The sequence below is a fragment of the Rhinoderma darwinii genome, chromosome 4, assembly GCF_050947455.1.
Source record: "Rhinoderma darwinii isolate aRhiDar2 chromosome 4, aRhiDar2.hap1, whole genome shotgun sequence".
Lineage (NCBI taxonomy): Eukaryota > Metazoa > Chordata > Amphibia > Anura > Rhinodermatidae > Rhinoderma > Rhinoderma darwinii.
The window spans coordinates 137166793-137193116 of NC_134690.1; the positions used below are offsets into that span (position 1 = coordinate 137166793).

The window sequence follows — 26324 nt, forward strand, 5'->3', positions numbered from 1 at the left end:
ATTTTTTTACGGCGTTCACCTCTGGGGCAGAGGAAGCCGGAAGGGCGAAACCCAGGGTCGGGCGAGAGTGTTTGGCGTGCCGCCTAGAAATTTTAAAGATTTTTACTTACCTTGATGCTTTTATTTCTTGTTACTTCTGTGAGTATGGATTAAACTTGGCGTGGAGCAATCTTTTTGCAGAGGGTGTTGCACTATGTGTCTTCCTTTTTCCATCTATTAGAGACATAAGATCCTTTTCCTACCAGGAGTTCTTTGAATGTGGAGAGAGACGATAAGGAGCTTGGTGGAACTACAAGGATAAGAATTACCATCCACACCCTCATTGGATTGCGGACTGTCCACTGCATTTTTCTGGGAGAGAGTGTCTATACTGAATGATATTGGACTGTTACCAGTGCCGTCTGAGCGGTAAACTTCACTGTACTTTATATATGCTATTTAGGGTATTTGTTGGATCATACCCAATTTAGTTTTGCCTGCTCCGGTCTGAGAGAGATTTTGTGGGTATTTGAGCCAAGAGAAACCACCATTATATTTAATATTGTCAGTTACTCCTTAGCAACAAAGTATTCTTTGTTAGCTACCATACATGCCAAACAAGTGAGTATTCTATCTGTTAGGCCTCATGCACACGACCGTAGCCATGTGCACGGCCGTGATTTTCGGGTCGGCCGCGAGCTGCCCACAAATCGCGGGCCATGCACATGGCCGCGGCCATTATTTTCAATGAGCCCGGACCGCAGAAGACGCCGTAATAAGACAGATCCGTTCTTTCTGCGGTGCGGGCTCCCGGTCTATGCATGGACCGTAAAACTACGGTCGTGTGCATGGCCCCATAGAAATGAATGGGGCCGCAATTCTCCCGTGGATTTTCGGGGGAATTGCGGCCGCAAAAGCACGTTCGTGTGCATGGGGCCTTACTAAGGAGCATTTTTCCCCATCAACGGAAAGGCAAACGGAAACCATTGCTGCCGTTTGAATTACCATTGATTTATATGGTAATGCTTCCTCTGCAAATGAACCCGTCAGGTCTATACAGAGCGCTAGATACAGCTGCTCTGCATAGAGAATACAGAGCAGCTGTATCTAAAAATGTAAAACGAATTTTTAATAAAAAAGTATTTACAAAGTTACACAAAACATACTGATACACCTTTTTATTTAAAAAAAACATTTGCCTTTCAAATGTTTACATATACATTAAGCCGCTGTATCTTGCATTTTTATACTCAGCATGGCATATACTGTAGCCATGGTAGGCCTGAAAGTCTTTGTTAGGTTGCCATAAAAAACAATCAGCATCATCGGAGCACCTTCCCTCTGTGTAACAGCCTAGATGTCGCTATTGGTCACGGCATCTAAGGGGGTTAAATGGCCAGGATCAGAGTTATCGCCGATCTCTGCCATTGCAGAAAGGTTTTTGAAAGCCCCATTCACATTATACGGTACTTTGTTGTGGATTTTCAGTGCAGAATTGGCAGATGCAATACCTGACAACACAACAGCCTCTGTGAGAACGCCATTAACAGAATACAGACTGCTGTAAATATTGTTTTATTAGCCCCCAAAACAGACTGTATAAACACTATGTAGACGTATCTGGTACGACTATAGTGATTGCAAAATAGCAAAAATAAAAGCTATGTACTTTTTAGGAAAATAACAGCTTTTATTGTTGTTTTAACTTCAGTTTCCCGTACGAACGTTAGAAATGAATATATTATTTTTGTTAACAGATTATGCACCATACACAGCCTTATGTGGGTTAAAGACATGATGATACAGCAGAGTACAAATTGATTGTCCATGTATATTGGGCATAGCTCAAAACAACCAAAAACTCTGAGAAAGGGTTGTTGTCAAATTTGCAGGGACCAGTATGGGACATGTATAGGGACAGTGTACATAAGTGGTGATCGTATAACACCAGTCTTATTGATCACAATTGACAGAAAGTGTGCTAGTTATAGCAACCAATCAGAATTCAGCTTTAATTTCCAACACAGCACTGGGAAAATAAAATCTGAATTCTGATAGGTTGCAATGAGCAGCAAAGCCACTTTTTTTTTTTTTTTATATAGTTATAGGAAAATATAATGAAACAGACGGTGCAGCACAATCCTGTCATCCAAGGATTTATTTATGTTTCCTATCAATTCTGTCACGAGTCCCCATGTCGACATTCCCCGTCACTGCTCCACCGCGAACCCCGGGGACGCGCACTCTGCCTCCAAGTGGCCGCGCACGCTTTGTAGACCTGCCCCCTCCACGTCACCAGACAGGCCGGGGCAGACATGGCGGAGCGGAGGAGACACAAGAAGCGGATCCAGGTAACCGTGATCCAGGGGGAGCGCTCGTCAGTGCGGGGGGGTTGTCTGTGTTACTTGTGTGCGTAGAAGGGGGTTTTCCTCTTAAGCTGTTTTGGCGGTGTGTGGGGGTCCCCTGCCCCCTCCATTACTATGGCGGACACAGTGGGAGGCCCGGCTCAGGATTAGGGATTCCACCTCTAGTAGGAGGGTATGGAGCTGATCACCTGCAGCCGAGGAAGAGCCGCTACACGCGATGGCCGCTGGTCCCCTGAGCTCTGTATGGAGCGGCATACCCGGATGTGGCCTCTGTGTGGCTCAGCTGGAAACATCTGGAGGCTTCTCAGACCTGGAGCTCTATGTGCCCGGATCTCGTCGTGCTGGCAGGACCGCATCTCCTCCGTATACATCTTCCACATTACAGAGTCCTGCATGGATCTGCCCATAGGTGCAGCTGGATAACCAGCGGTGTAATGCTGATGATGAGCCCGTCGCTTCTATCCACAGTACTGAAAGTTTTGCAGTCACACCAGTCATCGCTTCTATTACAATATTTCCCCGTGTGAGGGCCAAATGGGTTTTGTTGCGATCACATCGGTTTTCTATGGGAATCTGATTCGGGTTGTAGCCGATGATCTGTACACATGTGGTTACGTGGGGCTTTATAGGACTGTTCACACTGGCATCATCACAGCTTCCGTTTTTAAAGTTGACAGATCTGTTTTGATCTATTATATAACGGATCTGTCAGCTTCCTGTTTTTTGTTTTTTTCATATGCCATATATGAAGTAGCTTTATTCTGCCCGTCACTGGCAAAGAGAACCCCGCAGAAATACATTATGATGCCAGTTTAAGCAGAGCCGGAGATATATTGTGTCTCTTCTGACCCCTCCTAGCCGGTGAATCTTGGGGACCACATCTGCTGGCGGGGGGGGGGGGGGGGCGGTGTAGGATATGATGTATACAGACACCTTCTCTGGGAGTGGCACTTGGGGACAGAGGTGACACATAAAAGAAAAGTCGGGTAAAGGCACCCACAATCCCCAGCTAGTCCTCCCTTTCTAATCTGTACTATTAATAACATTGCAATCCACAATCCTGACAGCCAGGAGCGGTGCTTGTGATTGACAACCTGTGATCTTTACACTGAGAGTGCAGAGATCTGTCCTCGTCACCTGCTGGTAACTGCCGCAGCTACGAAGTATTGGCCCAAACCGAGTACAAGAACTTATTCTTCAGGCACATTCTCCCCAATAATCACTAAACACACTCTGGATTTTGATAGTTTGGCTTTTAATGGTTTTTGTTTTTAACCAGGTCCTTAACCCCCTAACGACCAGACCTTTTTTGGCATTAACCCCTTCCCTCTTTAGCCACTTTTGACCTTCCTGACAGAGCCTCATTTTTCAAATCTGACATGTTTCACTTTATGTGGTAATAACGTTGAAATGCTTTCACCTATCCAAGCGATTCTGAGATTGTTTTCTCGTGACACATTGGACTTTAAGATAGTGGTAAAATTTGGTCGATACATTCAGTATTTAATTGTGAAAAACACGAAAATATAGTGAAAAATTGCAAAAATTAGCATTTTTCTCAATTTAAATGTATCTGCTTGTAAGACAGGCAGTAATACCACACACAATTGTTGCTAATTAGCATCCCCCATATGTCTACTTTAGATTGGCATCGTTTTTTGAACATGCTTTTATTTTTCTATGACCTCACAAGGCTTAGAACTTTAGCAGCAATTTCTCACATTTTAAAGAAAATTTCAAAAGGCCATTTTTACAGGGGCCAGTTCAGTTGTGAAGTGGCTTTGAGGGCCTTATATATTAGAAACCCCCAAAAAGTCACCCCATTTTAAAAACTTCACCCCTCAAAGTATTCAAAACAGCATTTAGAAAATGTCTTAACCCTTTACACATTTCACAGGAATTAAAGCAAAGTAGAGGTGAAATTTACAAATTTCATATTTTTTTGCAGAAATAAATTTTTAATACAATTTTTTTTATAACACAGAAGGTTTTACCAGAGAAATTCAACTCAATATTTGTTGCCCAGTTTCTGCAGTTTTAGGAAATATCCCACATGTGGCCGTAGCGTGCTACTGGACTGAAGCACCGGCCTCAGAAGCAAAGGAACACCTAGTGGATTTTGGGGCCTTATTTTTGTTAGAATACATTTTAGGCACCATGTCAGGTTTGAAGGGCTCTTGCGGTGCCAAAACAGTGAAAATCCACCAAAAGTGACCCCATCTGGGAAACTAGATACCTCAAGGAAATTATCTAGGGGTGTAGTGAGCATTTTGACCACACAGGTTTTTTACAGAAATTATTGGAAATAGGCCGTGAAAATTAAAATCAACATTTCTTCAAAGAAAATGTAGGTTTAGCGATTTTTTTTCTCATTTCCACGAGGACTAAAGGAGAAAAAGCATCGCAAAATTTGTAAAGCAATTTCTCCCGAGTAAAACACTACCCCACATGTGGTAATAAATGGATATTTGGACACACGGCAGGGCTTAGAAGGGAAAGAGCGCCGTTTGGCTTTTGGAGCTCAAATTTAGAAGGAATGGTTTGAGAGGCGATGTCACATTTACAAAGCCCCTGAGGGGACAAAACAGTGGAAACCCCCCCACAAGTGACCCCATTTCGGAAACTACACCCATTGAGGAAATTATCTAGGGGTATAGTGAGCGTTTTGACCCCACAGGTTTTTTGCATAAATTATTGGAAGTAGGCTGTGAAAATGATAATCTAAATTTTTTCAAAGAAAATGTAGGTTTAGCTAATTTTTTCTCATTTCCACAAGGACTGAAGGAGAAAAAGCACCGTAAAATTTGTAAAGCAATTTCTCCCGAGTAAAACAATACCCCACATGTGGTAATAAACGGCTGTTTGGACACACGGCAGGGCTTAGAAGGGAAACAGCGCTATTTGGCTTTTGGAGTTCACATTTAGCAGGAATGGTTTGCGGAGGCCATGTCACATTTACGAAGCCCCTGAGGGGACAAAACAGTGGAAACCCCCCACAAGTGACCCCATTTTGGAGACTACACCCATTGAGGAAATTATCTAGGGTTATAGTGAGCGATTTGACCCCACAGTTTTTTTGCAGAAAATATTGGAAGTAGGCCCTGAAAATAATAATGTACATTTTTTCAAAAAAAATCTAGGTTTAGCTAATTTTTTCTCATTTCCAGAAGGACTGAAGGAGAAAAAGCACCACAAAATTTGTAAAGCAATTTCTCACGAGTAAAAGAATACCCCACATGTGGTAATAAACGGCTGTTTGGACACACGGCAGGGCTTAGAAGGGAAACAGCACTATTTGGCTTTTTGAGATCACATTTAGCAGGAATGGTTTGCGGAGGCCATGTCACATTTGCAAAGCCCCTGAGGGGACAAAACAATGAAAACGCCCAAAATGGGACTCCATTTAGGAAACTACACCTCTTGAGGAATTCATCTAGGGGTGTAGTAAGCATTTTGACCCCACAGACGTTTCATAGAATTTATTAGAATTAGGCAGTGAAAATAAAAACAGTCCTTTTTCTTCAGCTTTAGCGCAAATTTTTTCATTTTCTCAACAAATAAAGGAAAAAAAGAACCCAAAATTTGTAAAGCAATTTCTCCCGAGTACGGCAATACCCCATATGTGGTCATAAACTGCTGTTTGGGCAAACGGCAGGGCTCAGAAGGAAAGGACCGCCATTTGGAGTGCAGATGTTGCTGGATTGGTTTCTGGGCGCCTGTGGGCCCAAAACAGTGGAAACCCCCCAGAAGTGACCCCATTTTGGAAACGACACCCCTCAATGCATTTACCAAGGGGTGTAGTAAGCATTTTAACCCTGCAGGTGTTTTGTAGAAATTAGTGTTCACTCGATGTTGCAGAGTGAGAATGGGATTTTCTTCCATAGATATGCCAATATGTGGTGCCCGGCTTGTGCCACCATAACAAGACAGCCCTCTAATTATTATGCGGTGTTTCCCGGTTTTAGAAACACCCTACATGTGGCCCTAATCTTTTGCCTGGACATATGACAGGGCTCAGGAGTGAAGAGTACCATGCGGAGTGGAGGCCTAATTTGGCGATTTACAAAGTATTGGTTCACAACTGCAGAGGCTCAGATGTGAAATAATAAAAAGAAACCCCTGGGAAGTGACCCCATTATGGAAACTGCACCCCTCAAGGCATTTATTAAGAGGTGTAGTGAGGATTTTCACCCAACAGGTCTTTTCCATAAATGAATGCACTGCGGATGGTGCAAATTAAAAATTTATATTTTTCCCTAGATATGCCATTCAGTGGCAAATATGTCATGCCCAGCTTATGACGCTGGAGACACACACCCCAAAAATTGTTAAAAGGGTTCTCCCGGGTATGACGATGCCATATATGTTGAAGGAAACTGCTGTTTGGGCACGCTGTAGGGTTCAGAGCCGAGGGAGCACCATTTGGCTTTTGGAGAGCGGATTTTGCTTGGTACTAAATTTTTTGAGTATTGCTGGTGTTTTATAATGTGGGGGTACATGTAAGCGGGGCGGAGTATATAAGGGGCATAGTCAGGTGGTATGAAAAAAAATTAATAATCCATAGATGTGTGTTACGCTGTGAAGCAATCCTTTCCGCACAGGCCAGTGTCGCACTGATAAATGGTGTAATTTCTTATCCCCCTTTTGGTCCACACTCGGCACCTTTGTAGTTTGGGGAATTTTGCTGGGAAGTGTTGTCCTGGTATAATACGGGCACCATCGCTTCCAGCGGATATGTTTGGGCCCTCCCTTTCCTGGTTCCCTAATTTTAGGTCCTTGATAAATCGCCTCTTCAAACAGAAGAAATGTTCTCCTCGGGCACAACTGCATATTTTTTTATTTCCTGACTTATTGGAGCCATAACTAATTTTATTTTTCATAGACGTAGCGGTATGAGGGCTGGTTTGTTGCGGGACGAGCTGTAGTTATTATTGGTACCATTTTGGGGTACATGTGACTTTTTGATCACCTTTTATCCTATTTTTTGGGATGCCAGGTAAACAAAAAAATGCAATTCTGGCACAGCTTTTTTCGTGTTTTTTTTATACAGCGTTCACCATGCGTTATAAATTACATGTTAACTTTATTCTGTGGGTCAGTACGATTCTGGCGATACCTAATTTATAGCATTTTTTTATGTTTTACAACTTTTTTCACAATAAAATTACTTTTGTAAAAAGAATGTATTTTTTTTCTGTCGCAAAGTTGTGAGAACCATAACGTTTTAATTTTTTTGTCGACGGAGGTGTATGAGGGCTTGTTTTTTGCGGGACGAGCTATAGTTTTTATAGGTACCATTTTTGGATACGTGCGACTTTTTGATCACTTTTTATTCTAATATTTGTAGGGCAAAGTGACTGAAAAACAGAAACTCTGGTAACGTTTTTTACGGTTTGTTTTACGCTGTTCACCGCGTGCAATAAATAATATAATATTTTGATACCTCCGGTCGTTACGGTCGTGGTGATACCAAATACATATGGTTTATTATTATTTTTCAATAATAAAGGACTTGATAAGAGTAAAAGGGGGATTGTGTTTTATTTGATTACTTGAAACTTTTATTGTTTTCAAACTTTTATTTTTTGCACTTTTTTTTACACTTTTTTATACTTTTTTTTACACTTTTCTTCAAGTCCCACTAGGGGACTTGAAGGTCCAACGGTCAGATTTTTTTTTTTTCTAATACATTGCACTACCTATGTAATGCAATGTATTAGATCTGTCAGTCATTCACTGACAGCAAGCCGATTAGGCTTCGCCTCCCGGCGGGGCCTAATAGGCTTCCGTAATGGCAGAGCAGGAGACCATTGTGTCTCCTGTTGCCATAACAGCAGTCGCCAGTCCCGATTGCCTGTCAGGGCTGGCGATCTGCTAGTAACCGCTACGATGCAGCAATCGCTTTCGATTGCTGCATCGAAGGGGTTAATGGCAGGGATCGGAGCTAGCTCCGGTTCCTGCCGTTACAGGTGGATGTCAGCTGTACAGTACAGCTGACATCCACCGCTGATGACGCCGGATCAGCTCCTGACCCGGCGCCATCTTGCCGGCAGCTACGGAAGCCGATCAGGCTCCGCCGCCGGGCGGATCTTGACCGGCTTCGGTGCTAGGCAGACCGGGAGGCGAGTATTAGGCCTCCGGTTGCCATTGCAGCCACCGGAACCCCGGCAATTTCATTGCTGGGGCTCCGATGAGCTGCAAACACCTTAAGTGCAGCGATCGCGTTTGAGCGCTGCACTTAAGGGGTTAATGGCGGGGATCGAAGCTAATTTCGGTCCCCGCCGTTACAGTCGGATGTCAGCTGTAAGATACAGCTGAGATCCGGTGATGATGGCACCGACTCAGTTTCTGAGCCGGTGCCAAACATTTGACGTACATGTACGGCATTTTGCGGGAAGTCAATGCTTTCCATGACGTACATGTACGTCAAATGTCGGGAAGGGGTTAATGACCAAGCACTATTTTTCGTTTTTTCACCATCACGTTCTAAGTGTCATAAGTTTTTTTTTTTTTGTTTTTTTTCGTCGACACAGCCGTGTAAACCGTGTCATAAGTTTTTTGGTTTTTTTTCGTCGACATAGCCGTGTGAGGGCTTGTTTTTTTTGCGCGGGTAGTTGCATTTTTCAATTGCAAAATTGTTGAGTGCGTATAATATATTGGGGGTTTTTTTTTGGGATCAAATTGAAAAAAAGATCTATTCCAACATTTGTTTTTCGCATTTTAAATTTACACCTTTCACTATGCGGTGTATATAACATGTTACCCTTTATTCTATGGGTCGGTATGAATACGGCGATACCAAATATGTATAGGTTTTACTAAGTTTGCTCACTAAAAACCCTTTTTTTAAAAATAAAAATAAAAAAAAAGATCAAATAATTTGTTTTTGCATCGCCGCATTCCAAGAGCTGTAACATTTTTTATTTTTAGGTCTATGTGGGCTTGTTTTTAGCGGTACTAGGTGTAGTTTTCATTGGTACTATTTTAAGGTACATGGGACTTACTGATTAAAGGGGTTTTCCACGTTCTGACAACTGATGAACTATCCACCGGATAGGTTATCAGTATATGATCGGTTCGTGTCCGACACTCCGGCTGCCTCCGGGCGCCAGACGATGCTGCCAGAAGCACTTGGCTCTGGTCAAAGAATAGCGGCCGATCTGCAGTGTTGCAGCTCTGGTTGTATTCAAGTGAATAGGAGCATTGCTGCAGTTCCGCCGAATGGCTGCTATTCAGTGGTCGGAGCCATCTGCTTCCGGCTCCAACTACTGCATCCAGTGCACGGAGGCAGCCGGGTGTCAGGCACGCACTGATCATATACTGATGACCTATCCAGTTTTTTTGAAGGGGAATGAAAAAAAAAGGAATTTTGCTGTGTTCACCCGGCCGTTTAATTAATGTATGAAAAAAGTGGGTTTATTCTATTTTTACTTTTAATCTTGTTTCTTTTGTTTTTTTTTTTTTATAACTGTTTTTTACACTTTTTATTTTTTAGTCCCACCAGGGGACTTCGCAATGTGATTTTTTGATCGCAGATATAATGCTTTGGTATACTTAGCATAACAAAGCATTATTGCCTGTTAGTGTAAGGGTATGTGCACACGACCTCTTTTCAGACTTAATGGAGGCGTTTTACGCCTCGAATTACGCCTGAAAAGACGGCTCCAATACGTCGGCAAACATCTGCCCATTGCTTGCAATGGGTTTCACGATGTTCTGTTCATACGAGGTGTAATTTTACGCGTAAAATTACCCCCGCGTCAAAGAAGTGCAGGACACTTCTTGGGACGTAATTGGAGCCGTTTTTCATTGACTCCAAAGTACGCTGTGGAAGTGGGTAGCTTGTACCATGGCTATGCGTAAGCTACCTACTGCCGCAGCGTACTTTTCAGTAAGGTTTTTTTCTATTGACCAGCGGCAATAGAGTTTGACAAAGGCCGGATTGTGGCCGAAACGTTTTCTCTTAAAGAGGCTCTGTCACCAGATTTTGCAACCCCTATCTGCTATTGCAGCAGATAGGCGCTGCAATGTAGATTACAGTAACGTTTTTATTTTTAAAAAACGAGCATTTTTGGCCAAGTTATGACCATTTTTGTATTTATGCAAATGAGGCTTGCAAAAGTCCAACTGGGCGTGTTGAAAAGTAAAAGTCCAAGTGGGTGTGTATTATGTGCGTACATCAGGGCGTGTTTACTACTTTTACTAGCTGGGCGTTCTGTCGAGAAGTATCATCCACTTCTCTTCAGAACGCCCAGCTTCTGGCAGATCACGCTGTGACGTCACTCACAGGTCCTGCATCGTGTCAGACGAGCGAGGACACATCGGCACCAGAGGCTACAGTTGATTCTGCATCAGCGTTTGCAGGTAAGTCGATGTAGCTACTTACCTGCAAACGCTGATGCTGCTGCAGAATCAACTGTAGCCTCTGGTGCCGACACGATGCAGGACCTGGGGAAGTGACGTCACAGATCTGCACTGCCAGAAGCTGGGCGTTGTGAAGAGAAGTGGATGATACTTCTCATCAGAGCGCCCAGCTAGTAAAAGTAGTAAACACGCCCCGATGTACGCACATAATACACGCCCACTTGTACTTTTACTTTTCAACACGCCCAGTTGTACTTTTGCAAGCCTCATTTGCATAAATACAAAAATGGTCATAACTTGGCCAAAAATGCTCGTTTTTTAAAAATAAAAACGTTACTGTAATCTACATTGCAGCGCCTATCTGCTGCAATAGCAGATAGGGGGTGCAAAATCTGGTGACAGAGCCTCTTTAAATTGCCTTATTCAAATAATTATTTTTTTTGCATATTTAATCTAAAGGAGTGCTTGAGTTTATCTCCATGGATACAGTGGCAGTACCCACGAGTGACGGATGTATCCGTCACGATGTGGGAACTAGCACCCACTTGTGAAGGCTATATCCGTCGTTAAGGGGGTTTAGAAGTATTTTAAAGGGGTTGTCCACTTTGGTCACCCATGACCAGCAGCATCCAGATGTTATTTAAATGTGAATGGGATTTGTAAAAATGGTAAAACGTTTTTAGTGCTGGTTAGTCTCATGCGTAATCTTACGCATGAGACTGAAATAACTTTGTATAGGAAGAAGGCGCTAAGTACATAAGAAGAGGTTCTCAGAACTAGGGATGTCACGATACCAGAAATTGGACTTCGATACCGATACTTTGTTTAGTATTGCGATTTCGATACTAATTCGATACTTTGCCAACAATAAAAAAAAAAGTACGTTATTCCGTTTTCTGATGTGAGGCGCGAGGTGTGATGATGAATTTTGAATGTGCCTCACATTAATAGTAATTAATCCCATCATGTTTCTCATAACGGGTTAATATGTAAGGTAAATGATGAGGTTAATTACTATTAATGTGAGGCACATGGAGGTTAAATTCATCATCGCACCTCGTGCCCCACAATAAGTGATAGCTGTTTTTATTTAATTTTTTTACAGCGTACACATCATAAATGATGCATAAAAATGGTTGTGAAGGTTATTACGGCTGCGCCAATACTGAATGTGTATATTTTATGTATTGAGACTTATTTTAATGTTTATTGTAAAAAACGTGTATGTGTATTTTTTTGATTTAATATTATTTTATGTTTTTACTTTATTTTTAAACTTTAATGTACTGGCATATATCTATATTACAGTACATTAGCCTGTGCATGGATAGTACACAGGCAGTTGTTAGGACATACCTAAGTATGCCCTAACAACAGGAAATATGGTGAGACAGCCCTGGGGTCCTTTAATGGACCCTGGGCTGTCTGCCCATATATGGTATGGCCCTCAATCGCGTCACAGGAATTCCCTGTAACGCGATCCAAGGGGAATCCCCCCTTCTCATTTTCTCCTGAATGCTGCAGTCAGCTGTGATCGCAGTATTCACGGGAATAACGGCGGAGATGAGAGGTTTCTCTGATCTCTGCCGTTATAGAGCGGGGCTGTGGCTGTGTAACACAGTGATTGCCCCGCTCCTGACAGGAAGTGCGCGCGCGGTCAGCATGAGGGGATGCAGCCGGTGCTTCACTAATTGAGCGGCGGTTCAGGCACTGAAGACAGAACATGGGGGTGTTTTGCAGCGCGGCCACCATGTTCTGTTCTCAGTGCCGTCGCTCATTAGTGCAGCGTCGGCCGCATCGCATCATCCTGACCCTGTGCACTTGTTATCAGGACCTAGGAGCGGGGCAAAGGCTGTATCACACAGCCGCAGCCTCGCTCTCATACATTCATGTGTTACTATACTTAGCTGTGCGGCTGCGCAGCTAAGTATCGAAATACATGAAATAACGGTATCGAACCGTTTGGGGATGCAGAGTATCGAAACAGTATCAAAGTTTCGATGCATCGTGCATCCCTACTCGGAACATCTTATGTACTTATTTAAACCCTTCCCGACATCCGATGTGTATATATGCGGCGCACATTGGATGAGGGAGTATGGAGTGGGCTGAGCCCGCTCCATAGGACGAAAATGTTGGCTGTATGCTACAGCCGACACTACCGGGTAACGAGCGGGAAACAGCTTGAGCACGATTCTGTTAATTTAACTCGTTAAATGCCGCGGTCAATAGCGACCACAGCATTTAAATGATTAAAACGGGGGCGACAACCTGTAACTTTCCAACCCCCCCCCCCCCACCTGCAGCGTGATCGTGGGTGCCGTTGGTTGACATGCTAGCCTGGGGGCCTGATGAAGGCCCCCAGGTCTGCCATCTTTGTACTCCTATTAGGCGACTGTCAGTATCACGATATACTGCAATACATTAATATTGCAGTACATCGTGCAAGCGATCCAGCGATCGCTTGTTCAAGTCCCCTAGGGGGACATGTAAAAAAACTGTAAAATAAAGTTGTCTTGTAATAAAATATAATTTTTTTAAAAAAGTAAAAAAAAACATCCTTTTCCCTAAAGCGTGATGTAAAAAAATGAACATAACTGGTATCGACGCATCTGTAAATGTCTGAACTATTACAATATATCATTATTTAGTCTGCATGGGGAACGTCGTAAAAAATAAATCAGAATTGCTGTTTTTTGGTCACTTCATCTCCCACAAAAAATGAAATAAATAGTTTCATGTACCCCAAAATGGTACCAATATAAACTACAGCTCGTCCCGCAAAAAATAAGCCCTCGTACCGCTAAATTGGCGGAAAAAGAAAAGTTATGGCTCTCAGAATATGGCGACAAAACTCAAATTTTATGTTTAACATTGTTTTTTCCTAGTAAAAGTAGTAAAACAAAACGATATAAATTTGGTATCGCTGTAATCGTAAGGACCCCCAGAATAAAATTGACATGCCGTTTTTACCGCACGGTGAACGCCGTAAAAACAAAGCCACCCAAAAGATTGAGGAATCGCAGTTCTATTCCTATTTCACTCCACAAATATTTTTTTCACGTTTCCCACTACATTATATGGTACAATAAATGGTTATGTGAAAATCTACAACTTGTCTCGCAAAAAACAAGCCCTCATACGGCAATATTGATGGGAAAATAAGAGTTACGGCTTTTGGAAGGTGGGGAGGAAAAAAACGAAAGTGAAAATCAGAAAAATGGCTGCGGCGAGAAGGGGTTAAACTCTTAGGCCTTATTTACACGAGCGTATTTCACGTCCGTGATACGCGCGTGAGAATCACGCACGTCGCACGGACCTATGCAAGTCAACGGGGCCATTCAGACATTGTGTTTTTCACACAGCGTGTGTCCGCTGCGTGAAAGTTACTGCATATCATATACTTGTGCGTTTTTCGCTCATCGCGCACCCATTAAAGTCAATGGGTGCGTGAAAATCATGGACAGCACACGGATGCACATCCGTGTGCTGTGCGTGATTCACGCAACAGTTGCTAAAGAAACTATTAAAAATAGAAAAACACCTCCTTCAGTTTATTTTGCTGACGTGATACATGTGACATACTGATGACATACGCGCATAAAAAACGCAGACACGCACCATACACGGATGTCACATGGAACTGCGCAAAACTGACGTTCGTGTGAATTAGGCCTAATACTAAGCTGCTAGTTCAGTACTGCTGGTTGGCTCCCAATGGCGTCAGCTGGGCACCTGCACATTGCGCAGGAAGACCCTATATGACACCTGTCTGACCACTTTAGGAGCCGCCAAGCCGTTTTCTCCGCACACTCGCTGCTCCTGGAAGGACTAATGTAACGAAAGCAGTAGCAGTGGAGGAAAATGGTGGCGGCCGTAGTTGTCTCAGCATGACATGGTGGTGACTGGGCGGAGCAGAAAGCTGGTCAGGAACTGGGGAGTCCAGCATTGTAACAGGCAGTGGTGGCCACTAAGGTGTCGATATCTTCAGATATGTATGAAGTTCCTAATATAAGGGTATGTTCACACGCTAAACAAAAATGGAGCTGTTTTCAAGGGAAAACAGCCTCTGATTTTCAGCGTTTTTGGAGCTATTCTTCTATTGAAAATGAAAAACTGCACCAAAAACAGCTCAAGAAGGGACATGCACTTCTTTTTACGGGGCGGTTTTTTATTTGCCGTTTGAAGTGGCCACGTAAAAAAAAACGCCCTGTCGGAACGAAATGCAGTTTTTCTTATTGAAATCAATGGGCAGATGTTTGGAGGCATTCAGCTTCTGTTTTTTGAGCCGTGTGAAAATACCCTTACAGTTGGGGGTGTGGATGTTCCCAGGCTCTATCCCATGCTGTGACCATAGTTTAATTGTTACTGTGGCCCCTGCGGTGTACATATCCACAGCCTGTGGACCATGAGTAAGGCCTCATGCACACGACCGTAGCCGTGTGCACGGCCGTGATTTTCGGGTCGGCCGGCTGCGGACTGTCAGCGGACTGTCAGCCGCAGGCCACCCGCAAATCGAGGGACATGCGCATGGCCGCGGCCATTGTTTTCAATGAGCCCGGACCACAGAACCGGGCCGTAATAAGACATGCCCGTTCTTTCTGCGGTCCGTGCTCCCGGGCCGTGCACGGACCGCAAAAACTACGGTCGTGTGCACGGCCCCATAGAAAAGAATGGGGCCGCAATTCTCCCGTGGATTTTCAGGGGAATAGCGGCCGCAAAAACACGGTCGTGTGCATGAGGCCTTATCCTCCAGTATGATAGGTGCTTTAGCCCCTGAGTTGTACTCTGTCAGTGTATGAGGGGGACTCTTCCCTCCAGGCTTGTGGGGGTGATGATTAAAGGGGTTGTCCGAGATAAAATGACTGTGTTAAATGTAAATACATTTGTAATATACTTTAAATTTTCCAAAGTGGCCCCGTTTCCAGATCCTGTCGTGGGGAACTTGACGGGTGGCGTCACTCTCGCACTGTATCTGGCCGCTGTGTTAATCTTCAAATCTTTGCCGGGTATACGGCAAGTCACTTGTGACGTGCCGTGTATGGGCTGTTCTGTTGTAACGCGCATGCGCGGTCCTTGCAGTTATCTCGAGAACAACAGGGGCCACAAGAACCGCAGGGACTGCGCATGCGCGTTACGGGCTGTGCAGCAGAACAGCCCATACACGGCACGTCTCAAGTGACGTGTCGTATACCCGGCAAAGAATTGAAAATCAACACAGCGGCCAGTGCAGAGAGTGACGTCACCCGTCAAGTACTGCACGGCAGGATCTGGAAACGGGGCCACTTTGGAAAATTTAAGTATATTACAAATGTATTTACATTTATAAATTACATGCATTAATACATAGTCATTTGATCTCGGACAACCCCTTTAAGTGCCCACCATCTGTAGAGGTTACTTTCCTAGCTATCCTAAACCGCTGATGAATGTTAGTGACAGCAAGATATATAATGTATATCCCTCCTATAATATATATATATATATATATATATATATATATATATATATATATATATATATATATATATATATGTGTGTGTGTGTTATGAATGAAGTTATTTGTAGCATATGCCTATGTATTACACTTAACTTATAATATTCTGTGGAAATTGTGAATGTTTTTAGAGCTCTGTAAAACCATACTGAGTCATACTAGGCAGGAATTGTCTATTTTATGCTGGTTCTCCAGCATTTCTGGAAAATGTAGTCTGACACGTAGCGGCGGCCGAAAACCACACCCATGTGTGGTGGGCACGGATAATAAATTGATGGTAATGCTGACGTTTTATCACAAAACCGTGCAATCATTAATCTGCGCCAACCACACGTGGGTGTGTTTTTTTTGCCACTACTGCATGTGTTCTCACCCTACACTGGAATCACACATGCAGTTTTTGGGGCACATGCAGGAGTGGATCCAAAAAAAAAAGGAAAAGTATAAAGTAAAGATTCATTTTGTGTCCTTTTGGATCCACATGTTTGGCTAAAAAAAAACGACATGTGTGATTTCAGCCTTAGGCCTCCTTCACACACACAATTTGTTTTTGCATTTTAAACTGTATCAAAAAATGCTTCTAAAAAATTATTAAAATGAATCATGCATTTTTCTGGCGTTTTTATATGTGGTGTTATTTTGTATATGCTTTTTTTTTTTTCTGGCATTTTTGAAGTCCTATAGTTAAGCCTATAGAAAAACTTTTGAAAGATTTTTCACTCAAATGGGATAGTGGTGCAATACCTTGCATGGCAGCAAAAATGTAACGGTGTGTGCAAGTATGAACCAAGAGAAGAACCATGTAAACAACAATGAGGAGGCTGCGGCGCTTGAAAGAGTGCCGCGGCCCCTTCAAACAGCTGATCGGCGATGCTGCTGAGAGTTGGACCCCAAACAATCTTATATTGATAGCCTATCCTATCCTCATCTTATTTCATGACAAAAGGAGGAGATAAAAGATCTGGAGTTGATGGGTTGAATTTACATTTGGCTGTTCATGGGAACTCTCAATATATGGTCCAAAGAGTCCATGCAAGTGAAGGAGACTTAGTTGGCTGAAAACATAGAACAAAGCTAGCAGAGAGAGAGCAGAAAATGTAGGAGCAGAATGCACTGGCGAGCTAGGGCCTGGAAAACCACGGAGGACAACTAAAGTGGATGATCTCTTCACTACATCGTTATCATTGAGATCAATGGTGAGGGAAACGGAAGCTTAGGTTTACATTTGCTTTTCCGATGAGGGGTTAAGAAAACCTCAGACGGTACCACTCAACAGAAAGGGAGCGGGAACAGGCCCTAACACTCAAGAACGGAAAGAGAATAGGAAAAAGAATGCACGCAGATCTCGAACAAGATTCTGTGGATAGATAAAACCCAGATGAACTTGTACCAGAATGATGGGAAGAGAACAGTATGAAGAAGTAAAGGGAGGACTCATGATCCAAGACATAGCACGTTATCTACCCAATATGGTGGAGGCAGTGTTATGGCATGGACATGTAGCGTTGCCAATGGAACTGGATCACGGGTGTTTAGTGAGAAGGATGAAATCTGAAGTGTACATTCTTCTCATATTCAGTCAAATGCTGCAAAACTAATAGGACAGCGCTTTACAGTACAGATAGATAATGATCCAAAACATACCGCATAGGCAACCCAAGTGCTTCTTAAGGCAACGAGATGGAATATTCTTCAGAGTTGGTCATCTGACGTGAACCCAATTGAGCATTCTTTTCACTTCACTGAAGACAAAACTGAAGGCAGATAGACACCCGCAAACAAGCAGCAACTGAAGGCGGATAGACGCCCGCAAACAAGCAGCAACTGAAGGCGACTGTAGTAAAGGCAAAGCATCTCAAGGGAGGAAACTCTGCGTTTGGTCCAGACTTCAGGCAGTCATTGACGGCAAAGGATTTGCATCAAAGTATTAAAAATGATCCTTGTATTTCTAATAAGGTTAGTTTGTCTAATCGCTTTTGAGCCTGTGAAAATGGAGGGGCCATCTAAACCTTTTGTGTTACTTTTTATTAAAAATTCATCTTTTTTTGATACAGCTGCTCTGTAAGATTCTCTATACAGAGCAGCTGTATCTAGCGTTATTTACTGAATCCGTCAGTCCCGCGGACCTGATGGGTACAGTGACAGTGGGTGCTGCGTGTCTGACACACAGGATCCACCTGTAAACTATTACATCTAAGTTTATAACTTCAATGTGATCGATTACAGGTGGATCCTGAACATGTCAGGTCAGCTGGACTGGCGGATTCAGGTAATAGCGAACAATACAGCTGCTCTGTTTAGAGAATACAGAGCAGCTGTATCTAAAAAAGTTAAAATACTTTTTATTAAAAATTATTTACAAAGTTACACAAAGCACACTGATACACCTTTTTGTTTAAAAAAAATTGTCACTGTTCAAATACTTCCAGACCTGACTGTGTATGCCTAACGTAGTGCCCAAATGCAATGAGAACCTAGCCTTATGCCCCATGCACGCGACCGTAGTTTTCATCAGTAATTACAGATGAGATTGTGGACCCGTTAATTTCGATGGGCTGCGGACAACTTTCCGTATATTTACGGATGGGTGTCCGTTCTGTAGAAAGGAACCGTAAAATAGAGAATGTGTCCTATTCTTGTCTGTAATTACTGCACGGGCTCTCCATAGAAGTCTATGGGTGCTTCCGTAATTGCGGATGGCTACCCGATATACACCCGTAGCAGTCAGTAATTACGTAAACGTTGCTATGCGACGCCAGGGAATTACCCAAGATTTCACCCTGTTTTTGTTTTTTTTGCGGATCCCTAAATACGGATGAACTATGAATGCACTACGGACAGTATTTGCGGATAACATGCCGCATATGTGGATAACAAGGCATCCGTATTTGTGGACAGTAAAAACCATTACGGATGTGTGCATGAGGCCTTAATTACGGGCCCATAGACTTCTATTGGCCACGGGTTCCTCCCCGTATGCTTACGGGAAGGTGCCCGTGCCGTTGAAAAAGATAGAACATGTCCTATTTCAGGCCGTAATTACGGCACGGGCAGCCCATAGAAGTCTATGGGGCTCCCGTAATAACGGGTGACTACGTGTGTGCACCCGTAATTACGGGAGCGTTGCTAGGCGACGTCAGTAAATAGTCACTGTCCAGGGTGCTGAAAGAGTTAAACGATCGGCAGTAACTGTTTCAGCACCCTGGACAGTGACTTCCGATCACAATATAGATAAAGCTGTAAAAAAAAAAAAAAAGGACGTTCATACTTACCCAGAACTCCCTGCTTCCTCCTCCAGTCCGGCCTCCTGGGATGATGTTTCAGCCCATGTGACTGCTGCAGCCAATCACAGGCCAATCACTGACTGCAGCGGTCACATGGACTGCCGCGTCATCCAGGGAGGTCGGGCTGGATGTCAAGAGAGGGACGAGTCACCAAGACAACGGCCGGGTAAGTATAAATTTATTTTACTCTTATTACGGAAAGGGCTGTCCCTTCTCTCTATCCTGCACTGATAGAGAGAAGGGCTGCCGATTACTGCCGTGTAATTTTGCAGCGAAAACGTGGCCGTAAATACGGGTGGAATACTGGTGACACCGGACCCGTATTTACGGGCACGGGTCCGTAAATACTGGTGCAATACGGGTCGAATACGTGTGACCAAGGACCCGTATTTACGCCAGTATTTAAGGGTGGACAAAAATACGGTCGTGTGCATGAGGCCTTACACTGTACTTAATTTGCACAGTGTGGTAGAGAACCGCACAATTTTCAGGAAATGTCTTGTAATTGCTCACAGTTTTGTTTAGGTTTTCCAAATTTGTGTTCACATTAGGAGCCTCCATCTCAGAGTCCGTCATATATTGCGGACAAAATAGCAATGCGGCACTATTTTTTTCCCGGCAAAATTTTAAATAAACTTTCAATATGTGAAATATAGTAACAACCTATAAAATACTGAGATTACAGAGTCATTGCACCACCAAACCCTATATATTTCCTGAAAGTAGACAACCTGACAATTGCGATTGTCATGTCCACCTTCACATAACTTTGTGACAAAAAAAAAAAAAAATCGTATCGGCGTGTCTGTAAAAGTACAATATAACAGTATTCAATTCGCACAGTGAACTAAAAAAGTTAATAAAAAACAGGATGACTTTTGAAATACGATTTTAAAAAGCTGAAATAAATCGCTCTGTCATTGAGGCCCAAAATATAGGCTGGTCACTAGAGGGTTAAGTCCTCGTACACATGGGCATTTTAGGGCTCCGTACAAACTCTGAGTTGTACCGGCTGTAATATGGAACCTGTAGTAGTGACTGGAGCCGTACTGTACCTCCATATGCCTTCAATTCCATACAAAGGCATGCAGTGGTTCTTTCTGTCAGATTCATATGGAATCCGACAGAGAGAAAATTGAGGCATTCTCCATTGCATGTTGTATTATGGAAATATGTCCCTAACACGGTGCCATGTGGATGTACCATACGACGGCTCATAGAATGCCTACAGCTTTATAGTGAGAAGCCCTAGGGACTATGTTTGCTACCTAAAGGGTTCCTTAAATCTGGTCTGCTGTGTGCACGAGGCCTAAGATGACTGATGTGAAGAGGATTTGATCATACATTAGTAAATCAGAAGTTACAGCAATAACCAGTGACAAGTTTAGTAATGTTTTATTTACTTCGAGATATTGTCATTTTTCTGTTTTATTGCAGTGGTCATTTTTGCAAAAGTGACAACAGAAAGTGCAGCCCTGTTGGTTTTCCACATTAAGGGCTAGTCCACACGCGGCGTAAATACTGCGGATTTTCCGCAACGTATTTCACAGTTGTAGAGGAGTGGATGAGTTTTCAAGAAATCTCATCCACACGCTGTGTACGTGATATGCGGAGGTTCCTCACACAAATTGCGGTGCAGTTTATTAAGCCGCAGCATATCAATTGTGGTTGCGGAATCGCTGGTACTTTCTTGCCTTGTTTTCCCCATTGAGTTTAGTGGGGATCTGAAACCTGCAACAAACGGTCTAGTGTTGCGACTTTTGCGGAGGAATCGCATCAAGCCACAAAATCGCAACTTAGAAAAAAAAATCACCTCATACTTACCTCTGACGTTCTGCAGGCCGGCCTCATGGGATGACGTTTTATCCTATGTGACTGCTGCAGCCGATCATAGGCTGTAGTGGCGGTCACATGGGATAAAACTTCATCCCAGGAGGCCGACTTGCCAGCAGGCTGGCTAATGCTGCAGTTTTCCCGAACGGTCATAATTTGGTGCAGCTTTTCAGCCTGTATTCCCTACGACGACCAGGGCAGATACGCTGTGTACCTTTTACACAGCATATCCGCCCTGTGTGAACTTCCCCTTAGGCCCTATTCACAAGACAGGGTGTCCCGGCCGTATCACGGCCGTTCAAAAAACGTCCATCACACTGCTGCAAACCAGGCTGTCAAAAAATGGGGCATGACGTATTTTCGGCCGTTCTCCCGGCCGCCCGGCTTCCATAGACGTCTATGGGGCTGAGTAATACACGGCCGTCACTTGAATGTGTTCCGAGTGATGGCCGTGTCTTCCCTTGCTCGCTCTCTCCTCCTCACAGTGCGAAGTGCATGCGAGGAGGAGGGAGTGTATTTTGTTGCTCCCTGTAGGAGCAGAATCCCCACTCCCTGGCCATAGCTTCGGCAACGCTATGGCCGGGGATTGCGGATTCCGCTCCAGGAGAAGTCCCTGACGTCACTGTGTCCATATATGGACACAGTGACGTCAGGGACTTCTGAAGCGGGATCCCCGGCGCTGTGGCCGGTGTTTCCGCTCCAGGGGAAGTTCCTGACTTCTCCTGGAAAGGTGGCGCTATCTACAGAAATGTGGGGGGTGCCATCTATGGGGGGGTGCTATGTAAAAGGGTCCTGTGGCACTACCTACGGGGAGCTGTGTGGCACTACCTACGGGGTTCTGTGTGGCACTACCTACGGGGTTCTGTGTGGCACTACCTACGGGGTTCTGTGTGGCACTACCTACAGGGGGCTGTGTGGCATTACTTACAGGGGGGCTGCGTGGCGCTACCTACAGGGGGGCTGTATCTACAGAGGGAAGTGTGTGTCAAAAAATTTACAAATGAAATTCATCCGTTTTTAAAACTGACAGGGAAAAAAACGAATGCAGAATGCCTCAAAATCGGCCGTTAAAAATGGAAACACGGATCACTCGGACCCTGTCGTGTGAATAGAGCCTTAATCTGTTTAGTTTCTGAGAGGTTTAATTCAAAGGTGTCAACCAATATGGCTGCACTTCTTGTCACTTCTTCATAAATAGCTGCTGCAACAAACAGAAAATGCTGATTTCTCTGCCCAAACGGACGATAGCTCTAACTTCTGTTTTACCATTATATGGCCAATTTTATGTTTTTTTTTATGGTTTATGTTGTCTTTGTCTAATCTTTGTCAGTTTATTCTGGAGTGGTTAGATAAAGGTAATATAGCCTGTTTAGCACAAAACTTTTGCCATTATTCTCAAATTATATAGCTGCAACACATTCAGGGCACTGGCCAACAGCCTAACAATTATAGACCAACCTGTAAGATAAAGTTAGCTAAACATTCACTCCAATCTTTCTTGAGTCAAAGCCTTGGAATTGATCACATGTGTTTACTTCCAGTATAAAACACCAGGTGCTAGAACTCCCAGTAGCTTTAATACTTGTTAATACTTTCCTAAAATGCTGTCCCCTAAACAGCAATGAGGACTGACTGCAAGCTTTCTGATATGCCCCCCATTTGTATGGGCACTGTTATTTCCACAGCACTGCTATGTGTTAGGAACAACTTTTCGGATACAGCTATGTGGTTATCTAATATGCGTAGTGGGTATAATGGTATAGACAATTTTCCATCAATGTTACTACTGTTCTGGCACTGCTACTTGACCTACTCTTCTTCCTGATCACAACCGTAGGGACTAGCTGCCAGGTACTATTTGACTCTAGCTTGGGTACAGTTTGCTGTGAGTGTAATTTGCATCACTAATCTAAATAGCGGTTGGATTAGGACAGAGTATGTGTCTAGAACATTGGCCGTGGCATGTGCTTAATGATTGAGGTTCCTTAATTGTAGCTAGCCATTAGGGTATGGTTCACGTAGCGGTAATACCCAGCAAAATTGGGCAGCCATTGGACACCGCAAGTGAGCAGGGTTTTAGCCTGATGCGTGTATCGCTACGTGGGACCGTAACCTGATTGTAGCTCTCAAAGGGCTATTCGCTGAAAGCTATTATATACAAGCCCATCAGCTGTGTGTTCATGCCTGAATAGGTTTTCAGCCTCGGAATGTAATCAATGTTTGCGTTCACTGATGGCAAGCGGAGATCTTGAAAATGGTGATTGAGTTGAAAGACAAAGTATTATAAACCGTTGCACAACTTTTTAATGTACAACAGGCCTATTGTATGATGTCTGTAGTTTCCTGCATCAGTGTCTGCTATCTGAGTCTGATGCAGGAGACGCACACAACACTGTACTTATATAACAGCCCCTGTGTCCCTGCCTGGCTGGAGCGGCTCGCGAGAAATGGAGCTTGATGCTGTCAGTGACAGCAAGCAGCTTCATGCATTTGGCACCTGGTAGAAATATCTGGCTGTCAAATGTTTGAGTAGCCGAGAGCAAAACTCGGGTTTTGTCCTGCCCCGTTTTTCAGTAAATCCATTCCCTATCCTCATATAGACGTCGTAGCGGTATGGACCCTGATTGACGCATCTTTTTATGAGCCAGAACAGAGAGCTTTTCTGAAGGACCTGGCCCCTCTATTTTGAAAGAGTTTTTCTCTGGGAATATAACTTAATTCACATGCAGTTACTGATAAAGCTATATAATATTCATAAAGCGGCACATTTATGCTCTATTTCTGGAAATTCCCTTTAAAGTGGATCTGTCACTAGTTTAGTACTGCCCTAGCAAGTAAAAATTGTGTCCCAAAACGTTTATTATTTTATTATTTTAAAAGTTATGAGCTTTTTTCTAAATATGCAAATGAGGATATACTAGACAAGTGGGTGTCAACACCAGCGATTCTCCTGGGATGGAGCTACGTCACGGCCTCTGACGCTGTCCTATCAGCATGAAGCTGCTTCACACAGGGTGAGAGACTGAGGCTGGAGGGAAGGGGATCACTTCAAATAGCCATATCTCTGGTTGTGGACCACCTAGAATGGTGGTTCTGGTGTCATATGAAAGATGAGATTCTAGCAGTTCTAGGTGTGAAACAACCAGAGGTATCAAAAAAAATACACTTTAGTTATCAGCATCATAGCGCCTATTAGATTAGTTAGGAGATAGGGAATTAATAAACTAGTGACAGTTCCTCTTTAAGCGAAGTACCATCAGATTAAGGATCCATAGTGGAGACTGAAATCCACACTGAGGCTTTTAGAAATATGTGCGAGTGGAATCCACTTCATCTGCCTGAAGCGGTATCATGAATAGTTGTGTTATCTGTATAAATAAGTATTCCCTCTCCTTGATCCTATATAATATAGCACAAAGGGTATTTCTTTTTGCAGATAACATGGTAGTTCATGAAAACTAGAAACCAATACATTACAGGACCCCAGGCGAGTGGGGGACGACACAGCTGAAGGAAAGGCTGAGTTTTCGGTGTTTTCTTGAAGGGTTGCAGCTTTCTTTTCATTTACTTGGATATTTGTTTCCAACATACAAACTTTTACGTGTGCCGCTAGTGTTATTAGAAACATTCGACAGTATTGGTCCAGCGTGCTCCAGATACTGCATTGCAACAAACTGCCGATACATGAACTCATTTTGTGTTTGTTAACGTAGGAAACGATATTAAAACGTAACAGACTTTCATTTTGTTGTTCCACAGGAGGTAGGTGAGCCAACCAAAGATGAAAAGGCAATTGCTAAGTACCTGCGTTTTAGCTGCCCATCGAAGTCTACCAACATGATGGGGCACAGAGTTGACTACTTTGTTGGTAAGTTTTCAGAAGGCATGTTTAGATATCTGCCTTTTCTTTAGAAATATGAAAAGATATTTTATTTAGAAAAGCACCCTCAAGCGGATATGTTATCCTGGAACATTCACTGCTCAAAAAAATTTAAGGGAGCACTTGAATCACACATCGGATCTTGATGAACAAAGATTCAAGTTGAAAATCTTTACTGATATAAATTGTGTAATTTGTTGAAGAAAATAACGTATCGACAATGAAAGGAAACCAAATCATGAACCAATTGAGGGCTAGATTTCAAATCAACCCAAATGTAGGTCATCACGACAACTCTTAATTTGACTCAATACTGTGTATGGCCCCCACGTGCCTGTATTCACTCCCACTGGCAGCGTCTGGTGCACTGATTCATAATGTCCCAGATGTTCTCAATTGGATTCAGGTTTGGGGGACATGAGGGCCATTCAATGGCATCAGTGCCTTCCTCATCCATTAACGTTCTACACACATAGGTCACATGAGGCCGGGCATTGTCCTGCACCAGCGTGAGGTCTGATAATGGCTCTGAGGGTTTCATCCCGGTACCTAACCGCAATCACGTGGAGTTTTGTGCAACCCTACAAGGATATCGTCCTCAGAACATCAATGATCCACCGCCAAACTGGTTATGCTTGATGATGTTGCAGGCAGCATAACATTCACCATGGTGTCTCCAGTCTCTATCATGTCTGTCGCATGTACTTCTTGTGAACCTGCTCTCATCTGTGAAGACAACGGGGCACCTGCCAATTCTTGTGTTCTCTGACGAATGCCAATCGAGCTGCACGGTGCTGGGCTGTGAGCGCAGGTCCTACTACAGGAAGTCGGGCCATCATGCCGCCCTCATGGAGTCTGTTTCTGACAGGTTGGTTAGAAACATGCACACCAGTAGCATTCTACAGGTAATTTTGTAGAGCGTGGCAATGCTCTTTTTGTTCCTCCTTGCACAAAGGAGCAGATTCTGGTCTTGCTGATGTGTTGATTCCCTGCTACGGCCCTGTCCGGCTCTCCATGTGTAGCGGTCCGTGTCCTCATAGCTTCTCCATGCTCTTGAGACTATGGATGTGCCATCATGGAGGAGCTGTACTACCTGTGCAACCTGAATAGGCTGCAGGTAC

At 43.6% G+C, this 26324-nt stretch overlaps 1 protein-coding gene across 1 annotated transcript in view; it reads left to right on the plus strand.

Moving 5' to 3' along the window:
• The first annotated feature begins 2222 nt into the window (after nt 1-2222).
• Nucleotides 2223-26324, plus strand: part of SEC62 (SEC62 preprotein translocation factor) — a 50197-nt gene continuing 26095 nt past the window's right edge. Inside the window, exons 1-2 of the mRNA XM_075861589.1 lie at nt 2223-2330; nt 25083-25191. Of these exons, the coding sequence (XP_075717704.1) occupies nt 2295-2330; nt 25083-25191 (145 nt within the window). The 5' untranslated portion in view covers nt 2223-2294. The remainder of the gene's footprint in view (nt 2331-25082; nt 25192-26324) is intronic.